Source organism: Trichoderma aggressivum, assembly GCF_033847375.1.
Source record: "Trichoderma aggressivum f. europaeum strain CBS 100526 chromosome Unknown scaffold_006, whole genome shotgun sequence".
NCBI lineage: Eukaryota > Fungi > Ascomycota > Sordariomycetes > Hypocreales > Hypocreaceae > Trichoderma > Trichoderma aggressivum.
Window position 1 is genome coordinate 805,688 of NW_026946372.1, and position 27,308 is coordinate 832,995.

Genomic DNA, 27,308 nt, shown 5'->3' on the forward strand with positions numbered 1-27,308 from the left:
TTTGGCAATCTGATCACTCTTCTTCTTCTTCAACGTCTGCCTCTGCGCCCTCTAAGTCAACATTGACATCATTATCGTCGCATGAATCGAGCGTCAAAAGGGGTTCAAGCCCTTCTATCGGGGCATCAGTCTCAACTGCATCTCTCGGTGCGATATCATAGAAAGCTAGAAATCGAAAAGGGCCGGTTGGATATCGTGCAGGGGCGAGTGAGCTGTCTGTTCGTTCACCACGCATACCTCTCAAGAATGGAGGACCGCGTCCCCAAAGCCGGATTGAATCGCTTGGAGATGTAAAAGTACACGGTCGGTTGAGCATTGAGCACCATTTGCACACATGATAATCTTCTATGGTTGTGTCTCTTTCACATTTGCTCCATGCATTCTGCCCACCCCGCTGCGTGTATTCGCAGAAGTCACACTTTATCGTTGGGGCTTGAAGGTTCGCATCTGTGTGGTTAAACGATTGTCCTTTCCAGAAATCGGATTCCACCGGCGGCGGTTGAATGGGATTTACCAATGTTGGCCACGTTAGATACTGTTGATACATCAACCGACAATTCTCCTCAAAGTCAACAAGTCTTGGTGCAGCTAGTGTTTGCGATTTTGTCGGAATCCAAGACATGGATTGATCGAGGTGGCTATGGACAAGCTCGACAATGTTGGCTGTCGCAAAATACGCAACTTTGTTGAAACCATTGAGTGGCCCTGTGTAGATGATTCGCTCAAAGATCTGGATCGTCGTCATTGCTTTAAACCAAGCGCTCAACGCGAGATTGCGATCATTGTTGATAATCCCTCGGCCAATAGCTCCTGCCCAATTCAGAGCGTGGATAGGAATCGATAACCATTTACCATCAGCTTTCCATACTATTCGGATTCCAAGACTCGATGCTTTACCAAAGTCTTCAAAGGGGCCAATCGTCGGGCACCCAACGTACGGGGTATCATGAGGTCTGCCGTCCTCCATAATCTCAAAATCAAGATAACAAGGCGTCTTCTGTGCAAGTTGATACCGATCACAAACATTTTTTTGGGATTTGGAAGCCCAGTACTCTCCTGTTGCCCAATCCATCATAATATGCCAATTGGCGAGATGCGCTACCACTTTCCTTCCGAGTCATCACGCCAGCGGAGCGGTAAACTTTTATCGGTCGAGTATTATGGTTGATACGGAAGTAATGGATATCTGTTGTTATCCAGTCCGTAAGTATTGGAGATTGAACGTTACACCCTAAAAATTTAAATTTAGGGTATTTGGAAATATTCGCAGTTTCCGAAGCAATTACCGTCATTGTTTCCCAATGCTGATGGTAAGTCAAACTCGCTGATGGTATATCTTCTGGCGATCGCTCATCGTTGATATCTCTTTGTAGAAAAAAGGCATAAGAATCAAATAGCGAGATCATTGTCTGTTCAGCCATATCTAGGATAACAGGAGGTAAATTAATCGCTTCTTCAGGAGGCCAGATAATTAATGGTATCATAAGTCGATGATCGCTGGTAGAACGCTTTGCAATTTTATAATGCCAAGTTTGTGAGTGGGAGGTTGTTGCACATGCACTTTCATGCTCAAGGTGCCTTTTCCATACATGAACTCGACTCTGGCCAATATATATAGCAGTTGAATTTGCATTGTTATTTTGATTTGTATATAGGCGAATATATATACATTTTGAGCCTGGCTGTGGCCATGTAGGTGTTGCTTGAGGTAATTGAGTTAGTTGTTGAGTAAATAGATGTCTGTCTCCGTTAAAGTTCTCTAATAAGAATTTGACAGCAGGGATAATGGCAGAGATAATTGACGATATATGGTCTTTGAATAAGGTATTGTGGAGGAACTGAAGTCGTTTATTTGACATTCCAAGTTCCAATAAAGTCTCGACCTTCAGTTGGACGTTTCTCCAAAAGAGATATATATGATAATCGAGCAGTGAATGGCCATCCCGGTTAGCAACGATTAGAGATGGTTGTGGTCGCGCAGTGGATAACTTGTCGGTAAATGATCGATATAAAGCTCCAATTACGAGGAGATTGGAAGGTATTATAACTATACGAAAATGAAGAAAAGTTAGAGAATAGTCTGGTGTGTGGATTATTTAGTGATAAACAGTTTACCATCAATAAATCCGCCTTTACGAGGGAACACAACACGAGACCATTGCCTGCTTTGTTGAAGCAGCCATCCTTCTTCATTGGCGTTGATATGAACTGTCCCATCTGCTTGTCGTAGTTCGTTGGGTATTTTACCGCGAAGTGCTTCTGGGATATGAATTGCTGCATCATTATAAGAGAATGGCTGGGTGACAGACACTGCCCGTAAATCTTTGGCTTCAATATTGCTTGCTGGATACGGAGGGATTGATAGATGTTGCTCCATGACTGATATGAACTGGAGATCGAACGATAGAAGGATGCTGTCACCGAGAGATTAAACGATGATAGATTAATGATCACAGTGAAGACAAGGGAGGCATATAGAATACATCAATGTTTAAAGAAGAAATAAACATATGACTCTATTTAAGTAGCTCTATATCCTAGTTCTTAAGGCTGCGCATAGTTTAATATTAAAGTGAAGTGAAAACCAACATTGTAACAAAGCCGCACATATTCTGATGTCAAAGTGAAGTGAAGATCAGCAGGGTAATAAAGAAATAAGCATCCATGTAATTGTACATAAGCAACTATTTATTCTAGCCATGAAGACTCTACAGATCCTGGTAATGGAGTGAACTGAAGAATACCTGATTTTCAAGGCATTATATTCTGCAGAATCATGAGGCAGGAACGATAGAGCACTACCGTGTCTCTTTTCCCACGACGAAATTTTCTTTTTCTTACGATTATGTGAAGACAATTAATATTCCTTTCATGATCGACAAGTGTACAATCTGTCTTTAATTTTAATAACAATGTCTATTGTTTTAATTGATCCTTGCTCAATTGTGACTGCATTTTCCTTTTCCATTATTGATATGGAAATTTGTGACATAGCAGTGCCCCCACCGGCTGCTCCCACGCCTCCACCACTTCCGCAGTATACTGAGCGCTGCATCACTTCAACTTCAGGTTTGCGTTACCTTTGGCTGTAATGATTGATATATTATATGCTAACTGAATATATCCATAGTTGGCGAATTACAAGATAATGAAGAATGTAAACTAGCAGCATTAGAAGAACGGGTGAGAAGGTTGCGCTATCAACCACTTATTGCGCACCTTGTTTTTTCGCAAATCGATTGGTCAATACCCATCTTGAAATTAAGAAAGGAGAAATGCTGCCTCGTGGTTGGCAGTGGATGCAAGGGATTCCAAGGGAATGCAGCTAAAAAATATAGAGATCACTACAATACTCGTCACCATTTAGAATGGGAAGAGAACCAGAGAAAAAAAGCAATGTCAACGGAGCAAGAGGTCGAAAGTCCAGCACCCAAATTTCGATTACGGCCAACCATTATTGCTGCTTTTTACACTGTTGAAATGGATTTAGATTGATAGCATAATTCGGAGAAATAATGGGATATTGATTATTATATGGCGTATAAAATTAATGTTGGTGGTGCAAACGCAGTACACGCTTCCTACAGCTGGCGAAAAAGAAACGAAGCCCCCTCTACTCTTACCCATAAGTGCTCTTTTCCCTCCTCCCTCTCTTTTTCCACTGATGTTTATTTCTCTTCTTCTAGCATCACCATTTGTGCAAGATGGCTGAACAAACCCCCCAGCAGAACAATCGCCCAGTCATCCCCCCCCCGACGGCTTGAGTTATCCGACATACCTATTGACAAGAGCGACCGGCAATATGCTCATGCTGTATTGATTGTGGAATGCTACTGGAAACACGCGACGACGATGACGCGACAGGAACAAGACGAGTACATTTCGCTCCTGAACAGCAAAGCTTATAAGGCACCACCGAAAGAAAACCCATCGCCACAAGATTACAATCTATATTTTCTATATAGAATTAGTGGTGGAAGTTGGCCCAAGTTCGTAATGTTAACAAGCATGTTTGGCGAAATCAAGAGCCTCAACGGCCCAAGCGGCAGGACAATCACCAATCTTGCCCACGAATACCGTCGGTATCACCGAGATCCAGATCGATCGAAGAATCTTTCATCTACTATTCCGCAGAAAAGAGAACGTGATGATGCTTCGTTGCATCAATCCAAGGCCACATCAACTGCGGATGCTGTGGCACCTTCTTCTACTACAGATGGTACTACTCCCGTTGACAAAACCGATGTGAAACGGGAATTCAAGATGAATAATGCAAAATCGAGCACCACGATCGACTTGACCAATAATGCACCAACAATCACGGCCATTGAGGGAACCAAGCTACCAGAAATCTCAATGCCCAAGGCAACCCAGGCAACGCAACTGCCCGATATCAAAAGCATGAACAAAGCCGGTCGTCTGCTCGGACTGGAAGAGAAAATTGATCGATTGCTGGGATTGGAAGGCAAAATTGACCGTTTGCTTGGATTGGAAGAGAAGATTGACCGGTTGCTCGAATTGGAAAGCAAAATTGACCGTTTAATTGGTTTGGGAGGCAAGATTGAAGGCCCACAGGGATTGGAACGCAAAATCAACCAACTTGCGGAGTTGGGACCCAGAGTTGAAGCCTTCCTCAATAGCCTCGACTTTTTGGTTGGGATCGAGGATCCTTAGTTGATTAGCTGCAACAGGGCAGGGACACCGCGATGGAATAGATACATACTAGTAGTGTTAATAGCAGCAGTCGATTGCTACTAGGTAGATTGAAATGACAACTAATCATCATAATTATAGCTTACTCAAACTGTAAAATTGCTCTGCGAAACCGAGAACCTGGCTCAATTGTAGCTCCCTTCTCTGCCTCTATGACAGGATGAAATAGTCATAATGAAAGAAAACTACGACATTATACATTTAGATATACGTTATACCTACGGCTATAATGTGAAATATAATTTACACCATATAAAGCGCAACTACGAGATATAGCAAGAAGGTATACCGATAAGTGACCGGTATAAGCTGGTAAGAGAAGTTATCCTTTGTTCATGACGGGGGACTTGCAGCGGTAGTATCAGGTATGAGGACTTTTACGCGGTGCACTTGTATCGTGTCTGTGGAAAGGCAAGTGTTAAAGCCTCACGGGGCCAGTCTACTGCAAGGTCTATAATATAGATATGTGCTACAAGGCTTGGTTTATTGGCACTTTGGACTAGCCAGTTGAGATTTATTTATAACTCGTAGCTGTAACTTGTAGCTGTAAAATTGTAGCTGTAAAATCGTAGCTGTAAAATCGTAGCTGTAACTCGTAGCTGTAACTTATAGCTGTAACTCGTAGCTGTAAAATTGTAGCTGTAAAATCGTAGCTGTAACTCGTAGCTGTAACTCGTAGCTGTAACTCGTAGCTGTAATTACCTATTAATTGTAGATGTATGTTTGTATTTATTGTCCAATTATATTGTTAATCTCGCATTACGTTTTGCCTGCGAATTTGTATAATGAACGAACGAGCCTGGGTTAAGTTGAACAGCAAATAAAAACTTTTCATTTAAGATTGACGATATGATGTAAGTGGAGCTATTGAAATATTAAGAGAAAGTAAGCTGGAGAAATGCGAGAAAAAAAAAAGATTAAAGAAGAGGAAAATTGGCATAACCATGCAACAAATAAGATGAAATAGAATAACGCCTTAACCCAAATCGAAGACTCTCTTGCTGAAAATGCCCAAACCCCAAGGATCTCGCGTTGATGATTTAATGATGATTGCATCCAGCAATATGCTCCTCGAATTGGCGTCGAAGTTGATCATACGCCACAGCCTGATTATAGATCACTTGAAGAAGAGAGCTGTTCTCTTCTTCGAGTGATTGTGCTTTCTCCTCCAATTCGGCAATTTTAGCTGAAAGAGAAGATTCACCCATATTGGTGGTCGGTGTCGGCTCAAGTCGGGGAGAGTAGACGGGACTCTGTGGCTCGAGGGATGGAGCCTCAAGAATAGTGGTTGATTCGTTTAATGCAGAATTTGGATCAACAAGGTCGACGACGGGTGAGTAAGGTGGACTCTTGTTTTGTCCCTCATCGGAATCCGACGCATTCGTTATTGGCGTTGAAGGCTGAGGTAGGAAAGGATCTCGCGGTTGACGAGAACGAGGGGGGTGAGAAGGGGGAGCAGGTTGAGACGCTGCATCACCATCAATAGCTGGCGCTCCAGACTGATAAACCGAGATTGGTGACGGCAACGATGCATTATCGCCCGGCATGTGATGCGCTGTCGATGACTCATTGATTAATAGATTGGCCGTAGGAACATTCTCTTGGATCGTTGGCGATGGATACCAGTAATGGTTGTAGTATTCGGAGTAATCCCCAATTTCGAACAATCCATCTCCCTCTTCAATAATACGCCGAAGATAGCTGAGATTCCAAATACCATATATAGCAGCCAGCATAACAAAATATGCACGGCAATAGGTATTGTTTCAGTCTATAAGATACTTCCACAACTTATTGTTACTTGGTGCATTACGGTTAGACGGACTCAATATATAATCAGAGCTGCGAATCATTCGGACATATGTTGCTTGCTCGTCTGGTGTCATCAATACCGCTTGTCGATGATAATAATCCACAACGTGGATTGCGATTTGATATGAATCATGAGTGCTGCTGATCATGACATCGTCATAGTCCAGCTTCAAAGGTCTCGGGTATGGGTAGTCGTCGGCCATTATGATAATCGTGCTGGGAAAAAGTTAGATGGATAAATAAATAGATAGATAGCGAGCGATTTTAACGAACGGATAATTGCGATTCTAGGGATGTAAAATGTCCGGAAAGAGATGGTATATGGAGGATTGTTGAATGTTTGGATGTTGTTGGGACGATGATTGAAGATTGTGATGATGAAGAAGAAAGGAAGAGGCAGAAGGAGAGAGAATGTTGGAAATGGCTCTTGAACCCTAGAGCCTCAAGCATCATATATACAACTGCATAATGATAGTCATGTATTGACAATTGCTAACTGCACGCAGCTGTCAGTCACGTCGTGACACGTCTCTCTCCAAGCAACTTGCTATTTCTTGTACAAACGCGTGCTCTACCCCGCTAAGAGAAGAGAGATTTAGAGCAATATGGTATTGGATGCTAAATTTACAATACAAGCTCATGAATTTTACACAGTACGTGCACTCTAAAACTCGCACTGTATTTTATAGCGCCGGGAGCAATCTAGTCCGGAACGACCGTAGGGAGTGAAGGTGTTGCTGGATTGTCGACCAGAGCGGTCATTAATGGGAATTCTCATCTGCATCGGTAAGTTTTTGGAAGAAAAATACACTGTATAAGCTTTCCTTTAGCGTTAAAAAAAGGAAAGCTGTACATGTACAGGTTTCCTTTCGCGCTAAAAAAAGGAAAGCTGTACATGTACAGGTCCAGGTTTCATGGGTGACCCAAGAACAGCTTAACCGTACACTCAATTTTGACAGACCTAAATGAGGCGTTTGGCAAGCGAAGGGAGCCCGAGTTGATTCGCTCTAGTGGTTTCTGCCTCAGGCATGACATTACTGCCTCAGGCACCACACTCTAGGCAGCATTGTGGGGCGATGGCGCACGGACCAAGCCTTCTTCTATAAAAGAATCTCGCCGCCGCGCGCCCTTTCAGTTTTTCTTTTCTTCTTTTCTTCTGCATACTTACCTTGCCTAAGTAGATTTCGAGCTCAAGAAGTCGGAGTACTAGTGTGGAGGGCCTGCATTGCACATCGCGGAGTCGACTCCTCGCTCCATTGTCCTTCGGGGCCATGGGAGGCGCAATTTTTGATTTTGAAAGCTTCGGCTCTTTTTTTGTTTTCATTGTGTTGCTTCTGCTTGCGGGAGCCACGAAGAAGACTTTCGTGATTTACAAGGTGTCGTTGGCTTGTGCTGGGAGGTGCCTCGCGGTCGTGGGGAACTGTCAACAAGAAACAGAAATACGCTTGGTATCTACCCAGTGTGTGGCGCGTCGTGGCCCGAAGAATGGTATCTCAAACTGTTGTTTCCGTCATCACCGCTGACATTCCCTCCTCTTTCACGTCGATAGGTTCCCGACTTTCGCGGTCGCTGCTATCTCGCGTTCAGTTTGTTCGTCGACTTCGCCAAGTTACTGCGGCGTCCAGTTCGTGAACCAACGTCGTTGGTATGAGGCCAACGTCTCCATCTCTGCAGTGCTCGATGGACGATTTGGCGAACTACAGCGTCTTGTATTCGAGCAGTCTTGTGGTGAGTAGTAGTTTTCTCACATCATCTGCCGGCCAAGTCACACATTGTTATCAAATCATGACCTAATTTTGACAGCCCTAATGCATTGTTTTCATCCGCTCATCTATCCATCTATTATGTACCTTTTGAAAAACACAGCCCATCACGTTCTCGGGCTTCTCAAAAAGCTCACCACGCCGCTGCAATATCCAACCAAATCATCCAGCCTGTTGCATTCCTTCTCCTGCTGTCCCTTCCACCCCTCAAGAGCTTTTAGCAGCGCCTTGTTTTCCATCACCATGTCAAAGTGAAGTCGGAGGAACACCGTCATCCACGCCTGCGTCAGCTCGTAATCCTTTCGCGCTTGTAACCGTGTCGTAAGAGCTTGGATAAAGTGGAGGAGCTCGTTGGAGTCGTCATCCTCACCCAGGGAAAGCGATCGAAGCTCAAGATCCGCAGTCGAGGGAGAGAGAGATTTGAGGTGCTCAATGAAAGCATCGTCTGGTTAAAAGAGAAGGGGAAAAGCGTCAGTGTTTTAGCTTGGTAATACCTGGAGAAGAAAGAAAACTTACAGTTGCCGTTGGCAGCGCCAGCACGCAGCTTCGACGTGAACGTTTCCTCAAATCGAGCCTTGTCGTATCTACTGATACGAGACTTGCTCCCGTTTTCTGGTTCATCTGATCCGTCCTTGGCCCCTGCTTGCGCTCCGGATGTGGATGGCAAGAAGAAGGGCGCCTTTTCGGGGAGTTTAGGTGCCTCCGTCGGCTTATTACGCTCCTTGATCAGATCCAGATGGAGCAGCGTCTGCCATCTGCTCTTGGGAACCAAGCTGAGCGTCATTAGGTCGGCACTGATTTGATCAACAGTAGGCGCGACGACGCCGACGTCGTCTTCTGCCTTGTCCTCCTCAAATGCTGCCTCCAGCAAGCCGAGGTTTCCTTCTCCGGACGTCGTAGGCGCAGTCACCAAGTCGATTTCGGCTTCGGATATCTGGCGAGTCGGGACGTGTTTATACAGAGCCTTGTTCGTCCATATCGTGACACCAGGGCTGTCTTCCAGAGCAGCAGCCAGGTACTCGCCTGTGTATGACATGGCCACAGCTTTGCACGGCTTCTCCAGTCGAATGGCGTCGATGAGATGGCTCGTGGGCAGATCCCATATCCTTATGACCGAATCGCGAGAGGCGGCAATGATCCACCTTCCGTCGTTTGAAAAGCAAAAGTCGTTGATGGCATCCTTGGGGCCCCAGAACTCTCGAATGGTCTTTTTCGTTTCCAGGTCGACAATTCGAATGGACAGGTCATCGCAAGAAAAGGCCAAGAGGTTGTTAGCAGGGTGGTAACGGCAGCCAGTCGGAAATGTCATGGGCGCCCAGTCCAACTGCTCCAAGAGGGTTCCTGTCAAGAAATCCCAAAATTTGATCTTGCCGTCTAGCGCACAAGACACCACAGTCTTGTTCATAGAATCAACAACCAGGCCGGTAATGGCCTGAGTATGCTTGCCAACGCCGGCGGGATACTTTCGGTTGCCTTCGCTTTGCAGCTGAACAACGTCATCTGCCTGTCGAAGCTGCTGCATTTTCAGCTGACGGGCTTGTGCCGGCGTCAACTTGGAGGGGAAGCGTTGGCGGTGAACACCGGACTGAAGATTGTACATGTCGATACCGCCAGCCCCGGAGCCGACCAACGCAAACGTTCCGCAGGGGCTAATGGCAACAGTTGTGACGTTGGTGCCATCGCCAGTTGGGAATGCCCAGCGACCAGCTCTCTTTCGACCCCAGAACCAGGTGCGGGCGAAAGGGTCGCCTTTATGAGCGGTGACTACACTCTCCCAGCCCGTCATTCCGCTAATCTCCGCATCCATCTTCTTCTTGGGGTCCCGTCCCTTCTGCCAAATCTCTTGCTTGCCAGGCAAGGCGCCAATGCCACCATCGCGGTTAAGTGAAGTGGCAATGCATGTGATTTCGGGAGCTTTGAGGTCTTCCAATGTTGTCGTTGGGCCATGCGCGAGAGCATTGCTGGCCAGGATGCCAATCTTCTTTGCCTTCTTCCGTATGTTACCCTGGCTCAGCTCTGTGCTCTGACCATCACGACGCATGCTCCATCCCCAGAGACTCCTATCCTTGCCGCCGCTGATGATCCATTTATTTCCAGCTTCAGCACCATCGAAATCGGAGGGCAAGAATTGGAGGCAATTAACAGGGCCAGAGTGTCCGCTCCGAGAATGCAGGATCCTTGGGATGGGCGAGAAAGGCGCCTCATCAAAGATCCATGACTTGAGCGAGTTGTCTCGGCCGCTGGACACAATGACTGCCTGACCAGCCAAAAATTCAACTTTGCTGATGCCACCGCGGACGTCACCGCCATCACCTGAAGGTGGGTTGTGGGCACTTCGAAGAACTCCCATCACACGACCTCCCTTATTCAGATCCCAAAAGGTAATGTCGCCTGAGGACGGTGTAGCTGTGGCCATGACACCATCTTTTCTGCCATCATGTCCAGCTCCCATACCGTCGGTTCTGAACGATATCGAAGTAATGGGCGCCTCTGGGCTTCCAGCTTCGACTTGGAGAGCCCGCTTGTCGGTGAGAACATTGGTGATGACTAGGGTACCGCTTGAGTAGGCAATGGCCAGCAAGGAGAGGGCTGGAGTGGGTTCGAGACAGGTCACGGCGCCAGAGTCGGGAGAAGGAGATAAAATGGTGTATATCAACTTTCCAGTGCTGACGTTCCAGATCTCGACCCAACCATCTTTGCGACCAACGAAGATCTTGTTGAGGAATGTTGGCATAGTGACGACGCCGCTGGTGATTTCGTGGCCGCCTTTGGTAGCAGCCATGGTGTGGATGGTAGTGTAATGCTCGAGCGTCGCGGTTTTGAAAACCTCAATCCTCGTCTTCGCGCAAGCGATTAACCAGGTTCCAAAGATGGTGATTTGCTGGATTGGCTCCGTCAGGTCGCTGGGGAGAGCTACCTCGTCAATCTTTCTACCTCTTTGGAAGACCCATAGGCCCCGAGGCTCGCCATCCTGCGATCCACCCCATGCGGCAAAGACCTTCTTCCCCCAGGCATACGTAGCAGTGATATCCGCGAGCGTCTGCGGCCGGGTGACAAAGACTAAGTTGAGACCTCGAAGCAAATCGTAAGTTTGCAGAGATCGGCCGACCGATGTTGTAATTTGGAAAGTAGTCTTTCCCAGTGGAAAAGACGTAAAAGGGATACTCGATGGAGAGACGAGGCCAACAGTCTGCACAGTAAGCAGTCAGAGTCATGCATCTGGCTACTAAAAGCTATTTTTTATAGGAAGAGGGCATCGCATATACGTACTCGGAAAGGAGCAAAGATTCGGGAGGAGTTGCTTGAAGCTGGAGGCGCATTGGCCAAAGTCGACACTTTCTGGCGCTTTGCCAGCGGCCCATCGGGATCGGAATGCGGCATCTTTGCGCTGGTGTTGTGCAGCGTTTCGCGATTCGTCGTCGAGAGCAGCACTCGCTTTGTCGTGGATCTGTAAATTTTTGGCGGTGATGGATACTGCCGTTTTCTGCCGCTTACCTAATGAGCCGCTAGCCATGACGAGTGGCTGGAGCGGGACAGCATGTGTCCGCCACAGGGCACCGCCACATGTCCTCCAGGTCGAATCAAGCAGATGTGCTCCGGAAGTGTATGAAGAAATCATCCCAAGTGTGCAGCATGAATCATTTCCCTTGATTGAAATAACATCATATTGATTGAGGATAGATGCCTTTGGCTGCTTGAAAAGAATCTGCACAGATGCTGTTTGATGCAATATACGCAAATATATCGCCCGTGTACATTTGAGGTTAATCCGAACGCTTACGGCACAATCCCTAGATTCTGCAAAGTGTCAATACATGTCACAGAGCTTCTACTTCGTATCAATCTTCAGCAAACTCTCTTTGATCGCCATAGAGCCAATCACATGTGTCGGATGACCACCTTTTTGATGCGTTTGAATCCTCGGTGCGGTTACACGTACGGCATCTGCTGCCTCTAAGAGTCTACTGTGTTGCACACTTAACAAACCTCATTACCGTGTTCCGTCTGATCTATCCCCAAACTGCAGAGCGAATCAATGAGATAAAGAATAGAAGCCCTCACAGACTTGTCATGGTAGCTCGACGACGGCCTCACCGCTAAGTGGATTTGGACGTCAATAAGTGATTCTGTTGGTTGGTTTCGCTCAGACTTGTCCCCTTGCAGCCCCAGGGCATCAATTTCCATTCGCCAATTCGGCTTTTGCCCCTCCATTGCAGCTTGTTCCCTCTTTTTCTCTTCCTTGGAGCCAAGCATATCCTTGTCATGGACGGTCCTCAGCTCCCCGATTTGCCCCTCGTTGACTGACGCTACATGTGGCTTGAGCCAATGAAACCTTGGAATCGCTACCAGGGACAAGCCTAGAGAAGGAAAAAAAAATGTCTCTGGAGCGACTACGAGTACAGTAGCCCGGTTACACTACTAGGTAAGGTTTTGATAGAGTTCGATATACAAGTAGGTACATACACATGGCCACTGAGCAAGGCAATGCCCTTTTGATTCTTCTTCTCCCATCTAAAGGCCATCTTTCTTTCAATCCAGCCCTTTTTCATTACTATCCTGATCCAATTCCAGCCCCCACGTGTCTTGCTGCAGCGTGCACTCCGTGATTCGCCGCTTTCGGATGATGTCACCGCCCGCCCGTGTCTAGCACCGGACGATTGCTCCTGCGAATTACTTGTACTGACCGCACAGAGTGGGTTCCTCCCGGATCCCGTTCGGCGAGAGACTCCAGTCTTTTCTTTTCCTTTCCTCCTGCTTACCTCCAGATCGTTAGTCGATAGACTACCTATTCCCCTCCGCCAGCCCGTTCCAAGGCTTCTCTCTGCTGGCAAGCCTCCGCCACAATCCGTATCATGGACCCTTCAAGTGCCAGCTTCAGCGATCCCGCCATGGCCAACCAAGAGGCTCCGCTGCCACCACCCTCAGAAGCCTCGTACGACGCCAGTGCCGCCAATTCGTCGCCGTCCACCTTGCCGTCCCAGCCATCGAGGCAATCCCGCAGCGTGTCGGTTTCTTCGTTCACGGGCTCAGTCAGCAGCAAGAGCCGCTATGCCGAGCCGGGCACCTCCGATGTCCACGCCGAACGACCCAGCTTCTCTAGCAGCCCTCACTCTTCCAATTTTCTCAAAGGTGCTCGATCGATGAGTTCGTATAGTCGACGACACTCGACCGCTTCTGAAGCCCTGACTGAGGAACTCTACCTGGGAGAATCTCAGCAGGAGCAGGTCTTCTCTGACAACGATACTCCCCGGATGCGCCCCAATCCAGATGTTTCAGCCAACCACTCGGCTCTCCCCGAACCCGCTCTGACTACCAAGTCGTCGTTTTCAGATTCTCACTCAATTCGATCGAAGCGTCTGTCGGGAACATCGTTGTATTCGTTGGCTTCGGCACGTGGCGTCATCATCAGCCCATCGCAATCCAATCCAGCGTCTGATCAAGGACCGCCTCCGCGATCGGTACCGAGTCTGATGTCGTCCGGAAAAGGGCCAGCCTCGGCCCAGCCTGAAGCCGCAGTGTCTAGCGTCACCGTCACCACCTCTTCAGGCAGCCAGTCGGGCCATGGGTCGCCTAATAACGCTCACAGCCTCGCGGCCAGAGATTCGCAGCCGCCCCATCTTGATCTCGTCAGGCGAAACCAACGATCCGAAACCATGCGAAGTACCCAGCCCGATCGTTCTCGGAGTAGAGCAAAGAGACGCTTCAGTGGAAGCACTGCATATAGCAGCCAGAGCCCAAGTAGTGAGCGAGGACCGCATCATCGAGAGAAGGAAGAAGGTTCGTCTGGAACCGATTGTCGATCGGGCAAGTCTCCTGCGTTGGATTATACATTATAGCTGACAACTATGCTTCAGTCAAACCCGCGCCGCTGGGTGTTATTGGCATATGCGCTCTCGATATCAAGGCCAGAAGCAAGCCGAGCCGGAACATTCTGAATCGCCTTATAGCGAACCGCGAGTTCGATGTGGTGGTTTTTGGTGACAAAACCATTCTCGACGAAGGTATGATTTTTCTTCGATTTCACCAGCCTCGAGTCAGAAAAAAGACAGATCGTCTTTAATGTTTTCTTGAAAAGGATGGTGTTACTAACAGAAATTTTTTCGCGTATAGAGGTTGAAAATTGGCCAATGTGGTGAGCAATTCCCTTCTCGGTCAGCGTAAAGAGGATAGTGGCATGATCCCCTTGGCGTATAAACCAGATGACAAAAACAACAGACCACAGAACACGCAATCTTGGCTAACAGTTTTCAGTGACTATTTAATATCATTCTACTCGGATGGATTTCCTTTAGAAAAGGCCATTGCATATATAAAGACGAGGAAGCCCTTCTGCGTCAACGATGTGCCGATGCAAAAGATCCTCTGGGACAGGCGTGCGTGCTTGCGTCTGCTGGACAAGATCCAAGTTCGTACGCCAAAGCGCCTCGAAGTGACACGGGACGGTGGCCCAAAGGTTCTCACTCCAGAAATGTCACGGTATATCAAGGAAGTGTCCGGAGTGACGCTGGATCCTGCTGACCCGGACAACACTCCACCGCCAACAAAAGTTGAACTTGTAGACGACGGAGATGTTCTCAGTGTCGATGGAGCCCTTCTCAAGAAGCCCTTTGTAGAGAAACCAATTAGCGGCGAAGATCACAACATCATCATATATTTTCCAAAGAGCTCTGGAGGAGGAGCACGGAAGTTGTTCCGAAAAGTTGGAAACAAGAGCTCTGAATACATTCCCGAGCTCAACGTCCCTAGGGCCATCTCCGAACCCGAAGGCAGCTACATCTACGAAAGCTTTATGGAAGTGGACAATGCCGAGGACGTCAAAGCATATACTGTCGGCCCTCAGTACTGCCATGCGGAAACCCGCAAGTCTCCCGTTGTAGATGGCATCGTTCGACGCAACACGCACGGCAAGGAGCTGCGCTATGTGACGAGCCTCGGTGCGGAAGAACGAGAAATTGCTCGCAAGATTTCGACTGCTTTTGGGCAGAGGGTCTGCGGATTCGATTTGCTCAGAGCTTCGGGGAAGAGCTATGTCATTGATGTCAACGGCTGGAGTTTTGTCAAGGACAATGAGGATTATTACGAGCATTGCGCCAGCATTCTAAAGGATGTCTTCATCAAAGAAAGAATGCGCCGTGGCGGCATAACACCACCGCCGGTTGCTTCTCCCGCCCCGTCTTCGGAAGCCGACCCTATCGCCAAAGCAGGACAGACGATTACGGAACACGAGCAATCAGGAGGCACAAACACCACCGGGGCTACAGCCAACCTGCCCGTATCTGCGGCGAAGCCAAACAACAGCACAACACAAGCTGAACAACCCAGTCAAGCTGAGTCGGCACTGGTCCCCCCTAGCGGTACGGCATCGCCCACCATAGAGAGTGCGCGGACGTCCGTTGGCCAGAGCTCGGCAGGGAGCCCCTTGCTACCGCAGCCGCTGCTCCCGCCATCAGATATTGTGTCGCCCAGCGTCTTATCATCGACTCCCAGGTCCAGCAAGGATGCATCACAATCTCCTGCTGGTCCTTCGGCGCAGGAAGAAGACGTGGCTGAACCTACGCCTCCCCCTCCCCCTCCGAAGCACTCGTGGAAGCTGAAGGGCATGGTTTCAGTTATCAGACATGCGGACCGGACTCCCAAGCAAAAGTACAAGTTTACCTTTCACACTGAGCCTTTCATCGATCTCCTCAAAGGCCACCAGGAAGAAGTGCTCCTTATTGGAGAGCCTGCCCTGGCGAGCGTGATACAGGCCGTAGATGTTGCCTACATACAAGGCGTTGAGGACCGAGAAAAACTTCGATCTCTCCGAAACGTCCTTGTTAAAAAGGGAAGTTGGGCTGGAACCAAGGTGCAGATCAAGCCCATGTTCCGCAAGAAGAAGACGGAGCCAGTGCCGGAAAGCGAGGAAGCTCCCCAGCCGGGCCAAACCGGCGATAGCACGCCCCTGGTCCCCGGAGACGAGGCAGATAAAGCTGAGGGGCGATCATCCAAACGGCATGATTCAGTTTCAGAAGTCACCATGTCCAAGTTTACCGCCGCGGAAGAGAGCCTAGTCCTCGACAAGCTTCAGCTCATTGTCAAATGGGGTGGCGAGCCGACCCATTCGGCAAGGTACCAGTCACAAGAGTTGGGAGAGAACATGCGTAATGATTTGATGCTGCTGAACAGGGACATCCTCGACGAGGTCCACATCTATAGCAGCTCTGAGAGGCGAGTTACTGCTAGCGCACAGATCTGGGCTTGCTCCTTTTTAGGCCAGAAAGAACTCCCGGAAGACTTCATCACCATCCGCAAGGACCTTTTGGATGACTCTAATGCCGCCAAGGATGAAACAGACAAAGTCAAGAAGAAGCTCAAGGGGCTGCTGCGTGAGGGCAATGAGCGTCCAGCACAGTTTGCCTGGCCTGAGAACATGCCGGAGCCGTCAGAGGTGCAGAACCGAGTTGTTCAGCTGATGAACTTCCACCGCCGAGTGATGCAGTACAACTACGGTAAACTACACAACAGCAACGCCGCCACGTCCCTTACTGCCATCTCAAGCTCCAGCACCGAGAAGCTCAATGGGGAGGGATCTAGTTCGTCGCTTTCGTCAGCGCTATCGCAGGCTAATGCAGTCACCAACATTCAGCCCAGATGGTGTTGCGGGGAGGACGCGGATCTCTTCCGCGAGAGGTGGGAGAAGCTCTTTACGGAGTTTTGCGACGCAGAGAAGGTGGATCCTAGCAAGATCTCAGAGCTCTACGACACGATGAAGTTTGACGCCTTGCACAACCGGCAGTTTTTGGAGTGGGTGTTTACCCCGCCGCGAAGCATGCTCGAGGAGGAATATGGCGTCAAAGATGGCAAAACAAGGGACGGCGAAGGGGCGGCGGATGACGGCAAGGCGACAGGGGCGACTCCCGACAACGCAGACAAGACAGAAAGCTCCAACCGGTCGGCAACAGTCCGCAAGCTCTTCCGGCGAAGATCCTTTCTCAATGGCCTCCGCCACATGAATGACGAGGCGCCCCCTGAGCAGTACTTTAGGCTGTACAAGAGCAATAGCGGCGCGGCGGATAAGACGGATCCGCGGAACGAACCGCTCCAGGAGCTGTACCGGCTGGCCAAGATTCTGTTCGATTTCATCTGCCCGCAGGAATACGGCATCTCGGATAGCGAGAAGCTGGAAATTGGACTTTTGACGTCCCTGCCCCTCCTCAAGGAGATTGTCCAGGATCTGGAGGAGATGCAGGCCTCCAACGACGCAAAGTCCTTCTTCTACTTCACCAAGGAGTCGCACATCTACACCCTGCTCAACTGCATCATCGAGGGCGGCATCGAGACCAAAATCAACCGCAGCACCATCCCCGAGCTGGACTATCTCTCGCAGATTTGCTTTGAGCTGTATGAATCGGAAGTCAACCCGCCGCCCGAGGAGGGCGACGAGCCCACTTTTGCTTATAGCATCCGCATCACCATCAGCCCTGGGTGCCATGTCTTTGATCCCTTGCACGTCCAGCTGGATAGCCGGCACTGCATCGGATGTGCGCCGCGGCGCAGTCTCACGCCCCATCTAGATTGGCTGCAAGTGATCAAGACCCTGCGCGCCAAGTTCAATCAGTATGTCATCCCCCTTTGACCCCCCTCCCTTTTCCCTTTTGTTTTCGGCTCCTGTCTCTTATAAGCCTGTTCTGTTTTTTGTTTTGTCAGCGTCCCCGTCAAGAAAGTACGGTGGCTAACATGTTTATGATTTAAAGGGTCAAACTGCCAAAGACGTTCCTCGCCATCAACTTGTCAGATGCCTTCACCTTTGAAGAGCTCGAAAGGCATGGAAGCGATCAGGAGGGGGGCCTCGAAATGAAGTCAACCCATGTAAGGGATAAGCCACCCGCTGATGCCGGCAACGACGAGAGCAGCTGTGCGGTCATCGACGACGAAGCCGCTCCTATCCCCGAGCCCAAGGGTCCCATTGTCAATCCCACTTGATGCTGGATAGTTTAGCCCTATAAGGCGAGACACGATCATGCCTTGGTGGGGACGACAGCGATGCCCTGGCTTCAGAATAACCTTGATTCTCTTTCCTTTTTCTTCTTCTTTCTCGTTCCACTGGGGAATGTGAGGGTGTCTTCTATTCTTACTAGGGTATCCATACATAAGACAGCCTTCCTAGGGCTGTCGGCGCTTTTTCTCTGTCGGACTCTACTATTTGACGACGATGTTCGTTGTTGAAGAGTTGTTGAAACATGCCACGCCCTGACGTTGAAGCCGAGGCTTGCCGCCAATACTACAGGAATGTCCCAACATCATGTGTTCTGATTCAGCCTCCGTTGTGGCATGTCGGGAATATCCGTGTCGGGATTGGGGGGGGGGGCTCTTTGTCGGGCGAAGGATCGATAGTCCATGGGCATCGCGCGCGCGTTAATCGGGATCGGAGTGGGAGAAACGCCTTTGCCATGTGTCAAGTGAGATGGTGTCCGATGCACCGTCGGGAATAACAGCATTTTAGATAAGGGGGCTTTTTTACGAGTACTTCTTCTTTACTTCTTCTTGTGTGTCTCTGGGATCAAGGATATAGAAATGGTTACAGGGAAAGGGGGGAGGGGGAGGGGTTTGCATAGATGTTTAGGCTGTTTTTCTTTTCGTCGAGTCTGTACCCTCGGAACCAATAGATGGCAATATTTCTTTCGTTAAGATGGTGTTTGCTTCGAATAATCACAAGTTTTACAGTGGTGCAGATGGATGACGAATTAATTCATAATACCGCTCTCTCAATTGTCCCAGCGTTGGTGAGCCAATGGGAAGACATATCTGAGAGCATGAGAAGACAATTTGTCTGACCATACAGTAAGCATTTCTCTCATAATCATGAGAGAGTGGCTCCACAGCTTTTGCATCAAACGCAATGGCAGCAGAACAGTACCATTAATAGCATGTCTTGGCTGTCAGAAGTCATGCGCAAAGTCATGCGCGAAGCCATCGATCGATACGTGAAAAGAAAAGAAAAAATGGAAAAATGGAAAACCCCCTGCTCTTCACTACAAGCCCCAGTTCCCATCCCGGCTTAAGCCAGGTTTGTTCTCTGGCCCATCCATCCAAATCGGGGGTGTGATTTAGGCAGACACATTTCGACAACCACCAGCGGCCTCGAGGAGGCGCTCGGTACAACACCCTAGAGGATGATTTGTCTCACCGTCCAGAGATGGCAAAAGCTGCCCCCCAATCAGCGTCAGACCCAGGAACTTGGGCACGGGAGGAGGCGCATTAGCGCTGGTTCAGGACCTTGTCTAGCGTGCCGGCGCAGCGGTGCTGGTAGCATGACCAAGCTTGCAGTAGTGGTCCATGATACCCATCAAGGAATCCCGGAGCGGCCGCCTGGGGGTGTGTGTGACATGCTGAGTAACTTGTAGTTACGGGTATTGCGGAGAGGTTTTGGAATTAATGCTGCTACGAGCATGTAGTGGCCTGCCATCCCATCTTTGATGGACCAGTTGGCGGTGCTTCCATGGCCAAGCACGTGGTCGTCGGCACTTCGTTCATATTGCTGATAGGCCAAGTCAGCAGACTAATGGACTCAAGGCTGCACCAAGTATATGTATCTTAAGCCCTGCCTGTATTCGAATACGCAAGATGCCATGGCTTGTCCTCTTTTATCCGCGTTGGTAAGCACTACAACTGCGTAGGCCTTATATGGCAACTGATTGCTGCGGAAGACTCGCGCCAAGGTATGAGATCTGAAATGAGTAATCGGGTACCATAGCTCCCCTGCTTTGTGATGTAATACGTAGTCGTAGATATTCAGTAACATGGGCGTCTCATACGTGTACGCCACAGCGGCTTTCAAGGAGCTGAATACAAGTAGAGTTGCGGTCCAGACTAGTACGTTGATAGATAGCTTCTGCCCGCCCTGTTTTCATAAACGCCGAGCCGGCGGCGCGGTGAACAGGGGAGCCGACAGGTGCTGTGAAAACGAGACGAGTTAGCCGGGGTCCCCGATCGTGTCTAAGAATACCCCAGAAGTCGGTTTCTAGAATATACCTCTCTGCCGTGTCGCTCATGACCATTCACCGGTAGTTTGAGGGCAAGACCAGATGCGAGAGCAGAAAACAGCTCGCTTTTGCAATGGCCCATAACGCACGTAGAGACATTTCAGAATTCCAAGATATGCCTCTTTGATCCAAAGGTCCTGCCTGGTCGATTTGGGCACCGGCTTGCCTCCGATTTCAAATTCCAATATCCTAGCTGACCGTAATCGAAATGTCTTGTCTCGTGTTGCAGGAGGCATGTGCCGCAAAACGAAACATGATTGAAATCGGGAGCAACGCCGAGCTAGATTGCTTACAAAGCGGGAATGAGTACGGAGCATTCTATGTTGAGATGTCGAAATTGGAGTACAGCCGTAAACATCAAGCGAGACTATCAAAAACGCCAGCGCCATATACTGCAAGGGTTAATGCTCACCGGCAACGGGGCTTGATGTAAGAGCCGTCACTCCGTAATATAACCAACATGGCGCAGATGGCGCAGATAAAAGTCGACGTCCACGGGCGCTGTTTATGCCACTACACCCGCAATAAGGATTTGTCCAGGCCACAAGTCCTCCCATCGGACAGCGTCATTGGCTTGGGAGATTCTCTTGAGAACTTGGTTATGCGCCGGCGTCGGATGATGGCCATGTTCCGGGCATGGCCGCGCCGTCCTCACCTTTTCGAGCCAACACGGTGGGGCTAGTCAGCGGCGTGTCTGCCATTGTTCGGGTGCCAAATGTGCGTCCTCTCATACTGTAGGGAGTAGGTAAGGCCGAGAACATCGGGGTTGCATCAGCTTCAACAAATGACTCGATCACCACGCTGAACAGGGAACACGGAGTGCTGGGAACGGATGGCACATCTCCTACCCGTAGCAGTCACATGATAGACCACTAGTGCGGGTAAGGGTAAAGAGATGGACAATGACCGTGGCCCGGGGAGCCGTTTCATGGTTCCAGCCAGCATTCAGAGGCCTCATGCATCCGGGAATAAAGTACTCCGTACTGTACAAGTAAAACGGCAGCCAGGCCCTGGTCCTGTCAGCCGATAGCCGGACTGGGTTGGTATAGAAAGCCCGTCCATGCAAGTTTTAGGTGCGATGCGATGTGAACCAACCGGAATCGAGTGCCGGTGCTTTAATGGCTAGATCGCCGGACTGTGGTCAACCACCTTGATCGACTCATCATGACTCTCAAGGCTGGTATCGTCCATGAGCACGAAGATCTACATGTGTTAATGGCAATAGGATAGGACAGGGCTGAGAAAAGATATGCGACGGCTGCTGGGCAAACTCCTCCGTGAGAGCCGAGCTTGGAACTGTTGGGGGCTTCTGTTATACGAATTCAGCTGATGATGGTTGCAGGTTGAGGGTCAAGCCAGAAGAAGTTGAGGTAGCAGAGCGTGTACTCCGTAGCAGTAATTCCAATACGCAGCCTGGAAGCCGGGTATCGGAAGAGAGGTGGTAGGAGCGCAGTAAGGAGGCCCATGCGACAGTGATTGCAGTGCCGTCGCTCTCTGCCGACCAATGTTCCCGTCGTTCTCTGCCGATTTCATCTTCCTCCCTCTCGGCTAGGGTTGCTGGATCTGGAACACTGGGCTACGTGTTTCAAATTTGCGAAATCCATTCTCTCCAGTAAGTAAGTGTATGCCCACGACTGGGGATGATAGGCTGGCGGCTTCATATGTGAATGCATTGTTGATCGGCGTAGCCCTGCGCCTTGTGGTTGGTGGCCAATTGCAGTTGCCAATCGCACAGCAACGGATTGCTTCAATTGATTCGTACAAGCAGCATGCGTCTCGGCGATGCAACACTCTTGGTGCTGCCGGGAATGGCTTCCGGTCATGCCGCCCATACGAGGTCGGCGATGGTAATGGTGTGAGCGCATGGTTACGTTTGCAGGTGGCTTACCCTCCCGTAGCCTTGGGGAGATAAGTCATGTTTGGGAATCATTCGTGGAAGAGGACGACATGTCGTTTTTCTCGGCATGTCATGCTGCTCGAAGCATAGATTAGCTGGGCTGCGTGGTTGCAATGGCTTCCTCGGATGCGGCACCTACGAGACAAGCCGACCGTACATTTCATGTAAGGGTTAGCCAGGGCCCCATAGGAAGGACGGATGAGCAGAGCAGTCATATATCGACCGCGGCAATAGCTCAGGTGTCCTGCATGCAAGGACAGCAAGCCATGTTTGAATGCCTCGAGAGACAGAGTCGCATGGACGGAGGGGGGCTAGATTGCGTCCATGGAGTAGGAGGATGCAGGCGGGGGTGGGAGAAGAACCAATGTCATCCCGGGTGCTGCTAGTGCGACGATATTACGTGCTTGTACCAAGTTGATACGCACTTGGTCCATCCCGGGAGCTGAGGAGCCACGGCATCATCTCAGCATAGATGCCATGGCTACTGATGTCGGGCCTCTTGCGTGGAACAAGAGCAAACCGTGTATAAAACGAAGCATCGAGGTCGGGGTACGTGGTAAGATGTGACAGGAGCAGAAACGGCGCCAGGATTCGCTAGCCGTTAGGCTACCGGCGCCAGGCGACGGTGGCGCACGGCGAATCGTAGATCGGCCGGTTTGGCAGCGAGCGAGTGCCACACGTCCATGTATAAGCACGATCCTGTTGTACAATGAGATGAGTTCCAGCACTGTAACATGGGGCGCGAACCAGGGCAGGCCGGTTCCCCGTCCCCGTCCCCGTCCCCGTGCTGCGCAGCCACGCCCGGGCAGAGGTGCCTTGCCTGCCGTTGCTGGCACTGACTGACACACTGAGGCACATGCATGTGCGAGTCTTTGTCTTGCAGTGCAGTGCAGTGCTGCACATCAATCGACCATTCCCAGCGGCTCTTGTACGAGGATGGGCCATGACAAGCTGGGCAAATCAACTTGGCAGGGGGTTGCGGAGCGTTTGTTGTCGGCCCATGCCATGCGTGGTATCGAAAGAGGACGGACAGTTGATGATTGGTCGCTCTGCTGCGGCGGCGAAGATGATATTTGACGAGATAGCAGTTGAAGGGAGAAAGGCAGAGGGTGCACGTATCAAAATGTGGCCAAACCGGTGGGGAGGGAGAGAAGAAGCAAGGTGGTGGTGACGACAAAGAAAGAGGAGAAAACATGGGTTACTAACATAGGTTAGTAGTATACTCGTAGTCGTCAGTGTGTGTACCTGAGATATGTGAGGATGATGATAGGCCTAAACCGCTGCCAATAGTTCTTTCCTCCATGGACTTACTTTCTTTTTTCTTCTTCTTTTTCCTTTTTCTTTTCTGTTTTCTTTTCTAATTCATCACATGTCATTTTACTAGAATGCGTCATTTTCGTTCCTTGTACGGGCTACTCTTGTTGTCTCCTTCCTCCTCCTTTTTTCCCGTGCTCTTTCCTTTTTCCATCAATTTCTAAAGGGAACCTTGGCGGCGAACCAAAACAGCAGTTTCACAGAACCAACAAAGGAAGCAGCCATCCAATAGCGGGGCATTATATTCGCTGACATATTGAGTACGAAATAGGCAAATAAGCCTCGGCTGTCTTGTTTGTGCTTGCAGAGAGCATCGTGCCCTGTGGCACATGTTTCGATGCTCGTACATGTGCGATACGGACAACCTTGGACTTTTACGGATAGGTACCAAGTAGTCGCAGGTACTTTTGCAAGTACTGACGCAGCCCGCCATGCAGTCTACTAGCCCGCAGTACCTGAAAGTAACACGGCACGTAAAAGGCTCGCTAAGCCACAGATTCCCGTGTCCCTGTTGGATGAGGTTAATTTGAGTACCAACCAAAAAGGAACCACGAAATACCTCCCTTGCAAGGCGTCTAAGTCATCCATCTGACGGGAATCCACGCCTGGATTTCTTGGTAAGCCCTCCTTACATAAGCCCGTCGGGCCAACACTTCAAATTGCACTCGTCCAGGTCCACGGTTTGAATCACACTACCAAGTATTACAAGAGCACTAGACACCTTGTCTGGGGGCATCTCGCGGCATTTCCCCGATGTCTGTCCGTGGCCGCGGGCATTGATGTGAGGTTCCGGACTGCCGCGTCCTTATCTCCTTCTTTTCCCATTTGTCTCTCTCCGTCAGGCATCACATGTACCCCGGCCATCAAACGATTCATCCCACATGCAAACATGTACATGTCTCGTACTGAGCAGGCTCTGTGGGTGGTGTGGGTGTGGTAAGGGAACATCAGGCAATTCATGGCGAGCCATGGGGCGTGTTAAAAGCCAGAACGCCTTGAAATGCCTAAATGTCCATCGACGAGGATAGGTAAGAAAAGGGAAAAAGTAGCAGCCCGAGACACCGCCCTGAGACGAGACCACCGAATATTATTCGCCCAAACCAAACGCCTCAAAATGCGAAAGCCAGCGCAGAAGAGCTGAGGGCGTCTTCTCCCCCTCCCCTCGTTTGGTAATGCTACTGCGGTCCAGACTGCGAATTCTATGCCAAGGCTAGTCGATGCAAGAAAGCGTGCAAAAGAGTGATAACTTACATGTAGGAAACAGAAGGAATTACCTTAAATCGCCATTGGGCGGCCCCATGTAAGATGCTGCGCATTGGACCCAAAACGGCCTCGTCCGCATTTTACCTTGCATGTCTAGCTGGCTCGCTTGTTGACGCCGGTGCCAAAGCCCCAGGCAAGGATGAGAGCCTACAGCAGCTGAGTGAGAAAACAACGGCTCCAAAGCATCGCATTGGCCATTGGGCTCTTTGCTTGCACACCGGTGAAAAAGAAGGGCTGCATGCCTGCTGCGGGCTCTGCTGCGGGCTACAGGACTTGTGCAGCAGCGCGAGATCGTCACACTGCTAGCTCCGGACGCTGTCTGTACCTTTGTCCAAGGTTGTGACGCCCTAATGAAATGCAAGTGGCAGATGTACTTGGCCCCGGGGGGGGCGCGCGATGCCATTGGTCAATTGGTGCGCTGAATTACTCTGTTCAGCCATCCGCTATTAGAGCCTTGGTACCTTAGTACCTGTCGACGGCCTGCTGGGTACATACGTGTACCTGGGCCAACTCAAGCCACCAGATTGCGAGATGTTAGTAGTGCTTTAGTAGTAGATTAGCAACCAGCCAGGGCAGTGAGAAAAGAAATCAATCACATCAGCCTCGCATCCTCCCTCTCTCGCTTCGCAGTTGAATCTTGTGGGTCAGGATTTCCCTTCTCGCTAGGGCTAATTTCATCAAGCCTGCTTCTGCATGCCTCGAAGCAGGCGGAGCTTGCGAAGATGCTACCTTCATGTTGGAATAGGGCGCCTTACAGTAGTACCCATACGGGCAGGACCAGTACAGGCCTGTACCTGTAACAAGGCATGGAAGATACGGAGTGCATGTCGGTGCATGCAGCTAATGTATGTGAAGCCTTGTCCCATATGTACGAGTAAGTAGGTATAATAGCAGCAGCAGATCATCAGCCTCACACGAGTCCTGGCTATATGGAGGTACTTGTACGGTACCAGTCAGTCTCACTGCCTCACTGTACCTCGTGTCCTTTCGCCGAGCACCTGCCTCGCCAAACACTCTGGCAAAAAAAACAAAACACACCGCTCTCATGGCGCGGCAGAATGGTTCAGCGAGACTGATTCAGTCAACAATCTTGGCCTGCTTCATCCTCCTCCGTGTTTTCGGTCTCGTTCCAAGGGTCGGCCGCCCAGTCTCCATCGGCTTCCAGCTTCGGCTCAGCGTCAGCTCCAAACAGCGTCGGCAGCGCAAAGCCCTGTCCGCGAGAACCCCACCCGAAGAGCCCTAAATAAACAGCATCCGACATGAGGCGCTGTCAAGGTCTGGTCGGTCCACGCCGGGGCCGGCTGAGGGAAGAGGAAAGAAAAGAGAAGCACGGCACGACACGACACGACACGACACGACACGACGCCACATGGACGGCAGACGTGCGGCAAACTGCTCACCCACAACGAGCAAGTGGCTTACAAGTACTCGTACGTGTAGGCTGTCACCCGCTCGTCTCACCCTCACTTTCGCTTTCGGCGCATCTTGATCCCATCTAGGACAAGTGTCGTCAATACGGGCCTGGCTGGCAACTTTTCCCTTGGGCGGCCCCATTCCGTTAGCCGGTAGGGCTACATGCGGCGTCCGAGTCTTGGACATTAGTCGTGTGTCTGTGCCGTTCTTGTTTGGAGCATACGAGCGCAGGTATCGTGTATGACCGCCAGGGTTGTTCCGCAATGCCCCGGGAGAGATGCTTCCTTGCTGGATACAAAGGTGCGTCATGTGTTTGCATGTACATGCAGCACCCGCACCCGTACGTACGTTGACGTGGTCCGCCATGTATGAGGCCCAGACGCACAGCTTGGCAGCTTGTTGCAGCATGAATCAGCCTGTCTCGGGACGACGTGGCCGGCATAAAACTTGAGCCCAAAGCAAGCCATCGGTTTACACTCGCCACAACACACGCCAGCTCAGCATCAGCAAAAGCACCAATGTGAGTTCTTACCGAAAATTAGGCCTGCCCGCTCCCAGAGTCGCCAGTGGGCGCAGTTTAGCTTACTGCTGCTACTTGGAGTAGCTCTTATTTAGGTGACCCGTGGTGTCTTTCACGCTCGTCCTAGTGCTAGACAGGTCCAGGGGTTGAAAGCCCGCTCCCGTGTCTCCGGGCAAGTCAGACCCTTCCTTTGGGAGAGACTGAGCGGCGCTTGCGGGTCAGCTCGGAGGGGTGTACGTTTCTCTTCTATACATACAACACGGAGTTGAGCAGCGATGATGACGATGGCCTTTTCCTCCCCCGAGCTAGTCGTTGACAAACCGGGGGTCTGTAAGTCTGGCCTTGACCGTTTTGGAATGTTTGCACCCCTGTGCTGAGGCTCTGTTGGCTGCTAGCCCCGGTCGAATCGCCCGCAGCGTGACCAGCAGGCAGGTAACAGCGATCTTTCCGGTTCAAACGGAGAGTTGCGTCCGTCCGCGCGTGTTTGAACGAATTGCCCGCCCTCGCCGTCGACGGTTCCAGGGCCAGGGCTTTGGGGGGGGGGGGGGGGGGGGGGCCAGGGCCAGGGCCAGGTTGGGTATTGGCGTTTT

General features: G+C 50.3%; 6 protein-coding genes across 6 annotated transcripts; 2 read left to right on the forward strand and 4 right to left on the reverse strand.

Moving 5' to 3' along the window:
- Window positions 1-13: 13 nt before the first annotated feature.
- Window positions 14-1,075, reverse strand: Triagg1_2488 (uncharacterized protein; the record flags this gene model as incomplete). Its single annotated transcript, XM_062896674.1, has 1 exon — window positions 14-1,075. One exon carries the CDS (start codon window positions 1,073-1,075, stop codon window positions 14-16), a length of 1,062 nt encoding a protein of 353 aa, XP_062758700.1.
- A 2,933-nt stretch (window positions 1,076-4,008) lies between these two features.
- On the forward strand, window positions 4,009-4,674 carry Triagg1_2489 (uncharacterized protein; the record flags this gene model as incomplete). Its single annotated transcript, XM_062896676.1, has 1 exon — window positions 4,009-4,674. One exon carries the CDS (start codon window positions 4,009-4,011, stop codon window positions 4,672-4,674), a length of 666 nt encoding a protein of 221 aa, XP_062758701.1.
- A 1,079-nt stretch (window positions 4,675-5,753) lies between these two features.
- On the reverse strand, window positions 5,754-6,449 carry Triagg1_2490 (uncharacterized protein; the record flags this gene model as incomplete). Its single annotated transcript, XM_062896677.1, has 1 exon — window positions 5,754-6,449. The coding sequence occupies one exon, from the start codon at window positions 6,447-6,449 to the stop codon at window positions 5,754-5,756; it is 696 nt and encodes a 231-aa protein (XP_062758702.1).
- Window positions 6,450-8,395: 1,946 nt separating this feature from the next.
- Window positions 8,396-11,669, reverse strand: Triagg1_2491 (uncharacterized protein; the record flags this gene model as incomplete). The annotated part of the gene is made up of 3 exons (XM_062896678.1): window positions 8,396-8,733; window positions 8,805-11,478; window positions 11,559-11,669. The coding sequence occupies 3 exons, from the start codon at window positions 11,667-11,669 to the stop codon at window positions 8,396-8,398; spliced, it is 3,123 nt and encodes a 1,040-aa protein (XP_062758703.1).
- Window positions 11,670-13,141: 1,472 nt separating this feature from the next.
- Triagg1_2492 (uncharacterized protein) lies at window positions 13,142-18,251 on the forward strand (the record flags this gene model as incomplete). The annotated part of the gene is made up of 5 exons (XM_062896679.1): window positions 13,142-14,066; window positions 14,144-14,290; window positions 14,400-14,421; window positions 14,541-17,885; window positions 18,023-18,251. The coding sequence occupies 5 exons, from the start codon at window positions 13,142-13,144 to the stop codon at window positions 18,249-18,251; spliced, it is 4,668 nt and encodes a 1,555-aa protein (XP_062758704.1).
- A 7,615-nt stretch (window positions 18,252-25,866) lies between these two features.
- On the reverse strand, window positions 25,867-26,564 carry Triagg1_2493 (uncharacterized protein; the record flags this gene model as incomplete). The annotated part of the gene is made up of 3 exons (XM_062896680.1): window positions 25,867-26,052; window positions 26,247-26,486; window positions 26,547-26,564. The coding sequence occupies 3 exons, from the start codon at window positions 26,562-26,564 to the stop codon at window positions 25,867-25,869; spliced, it is 444 nt and encodes a 147-aa protein (XP_062758705.1).
- Between the last annotated feature and the right edge of the window lie 744 nt (window positions 26,565-27,308).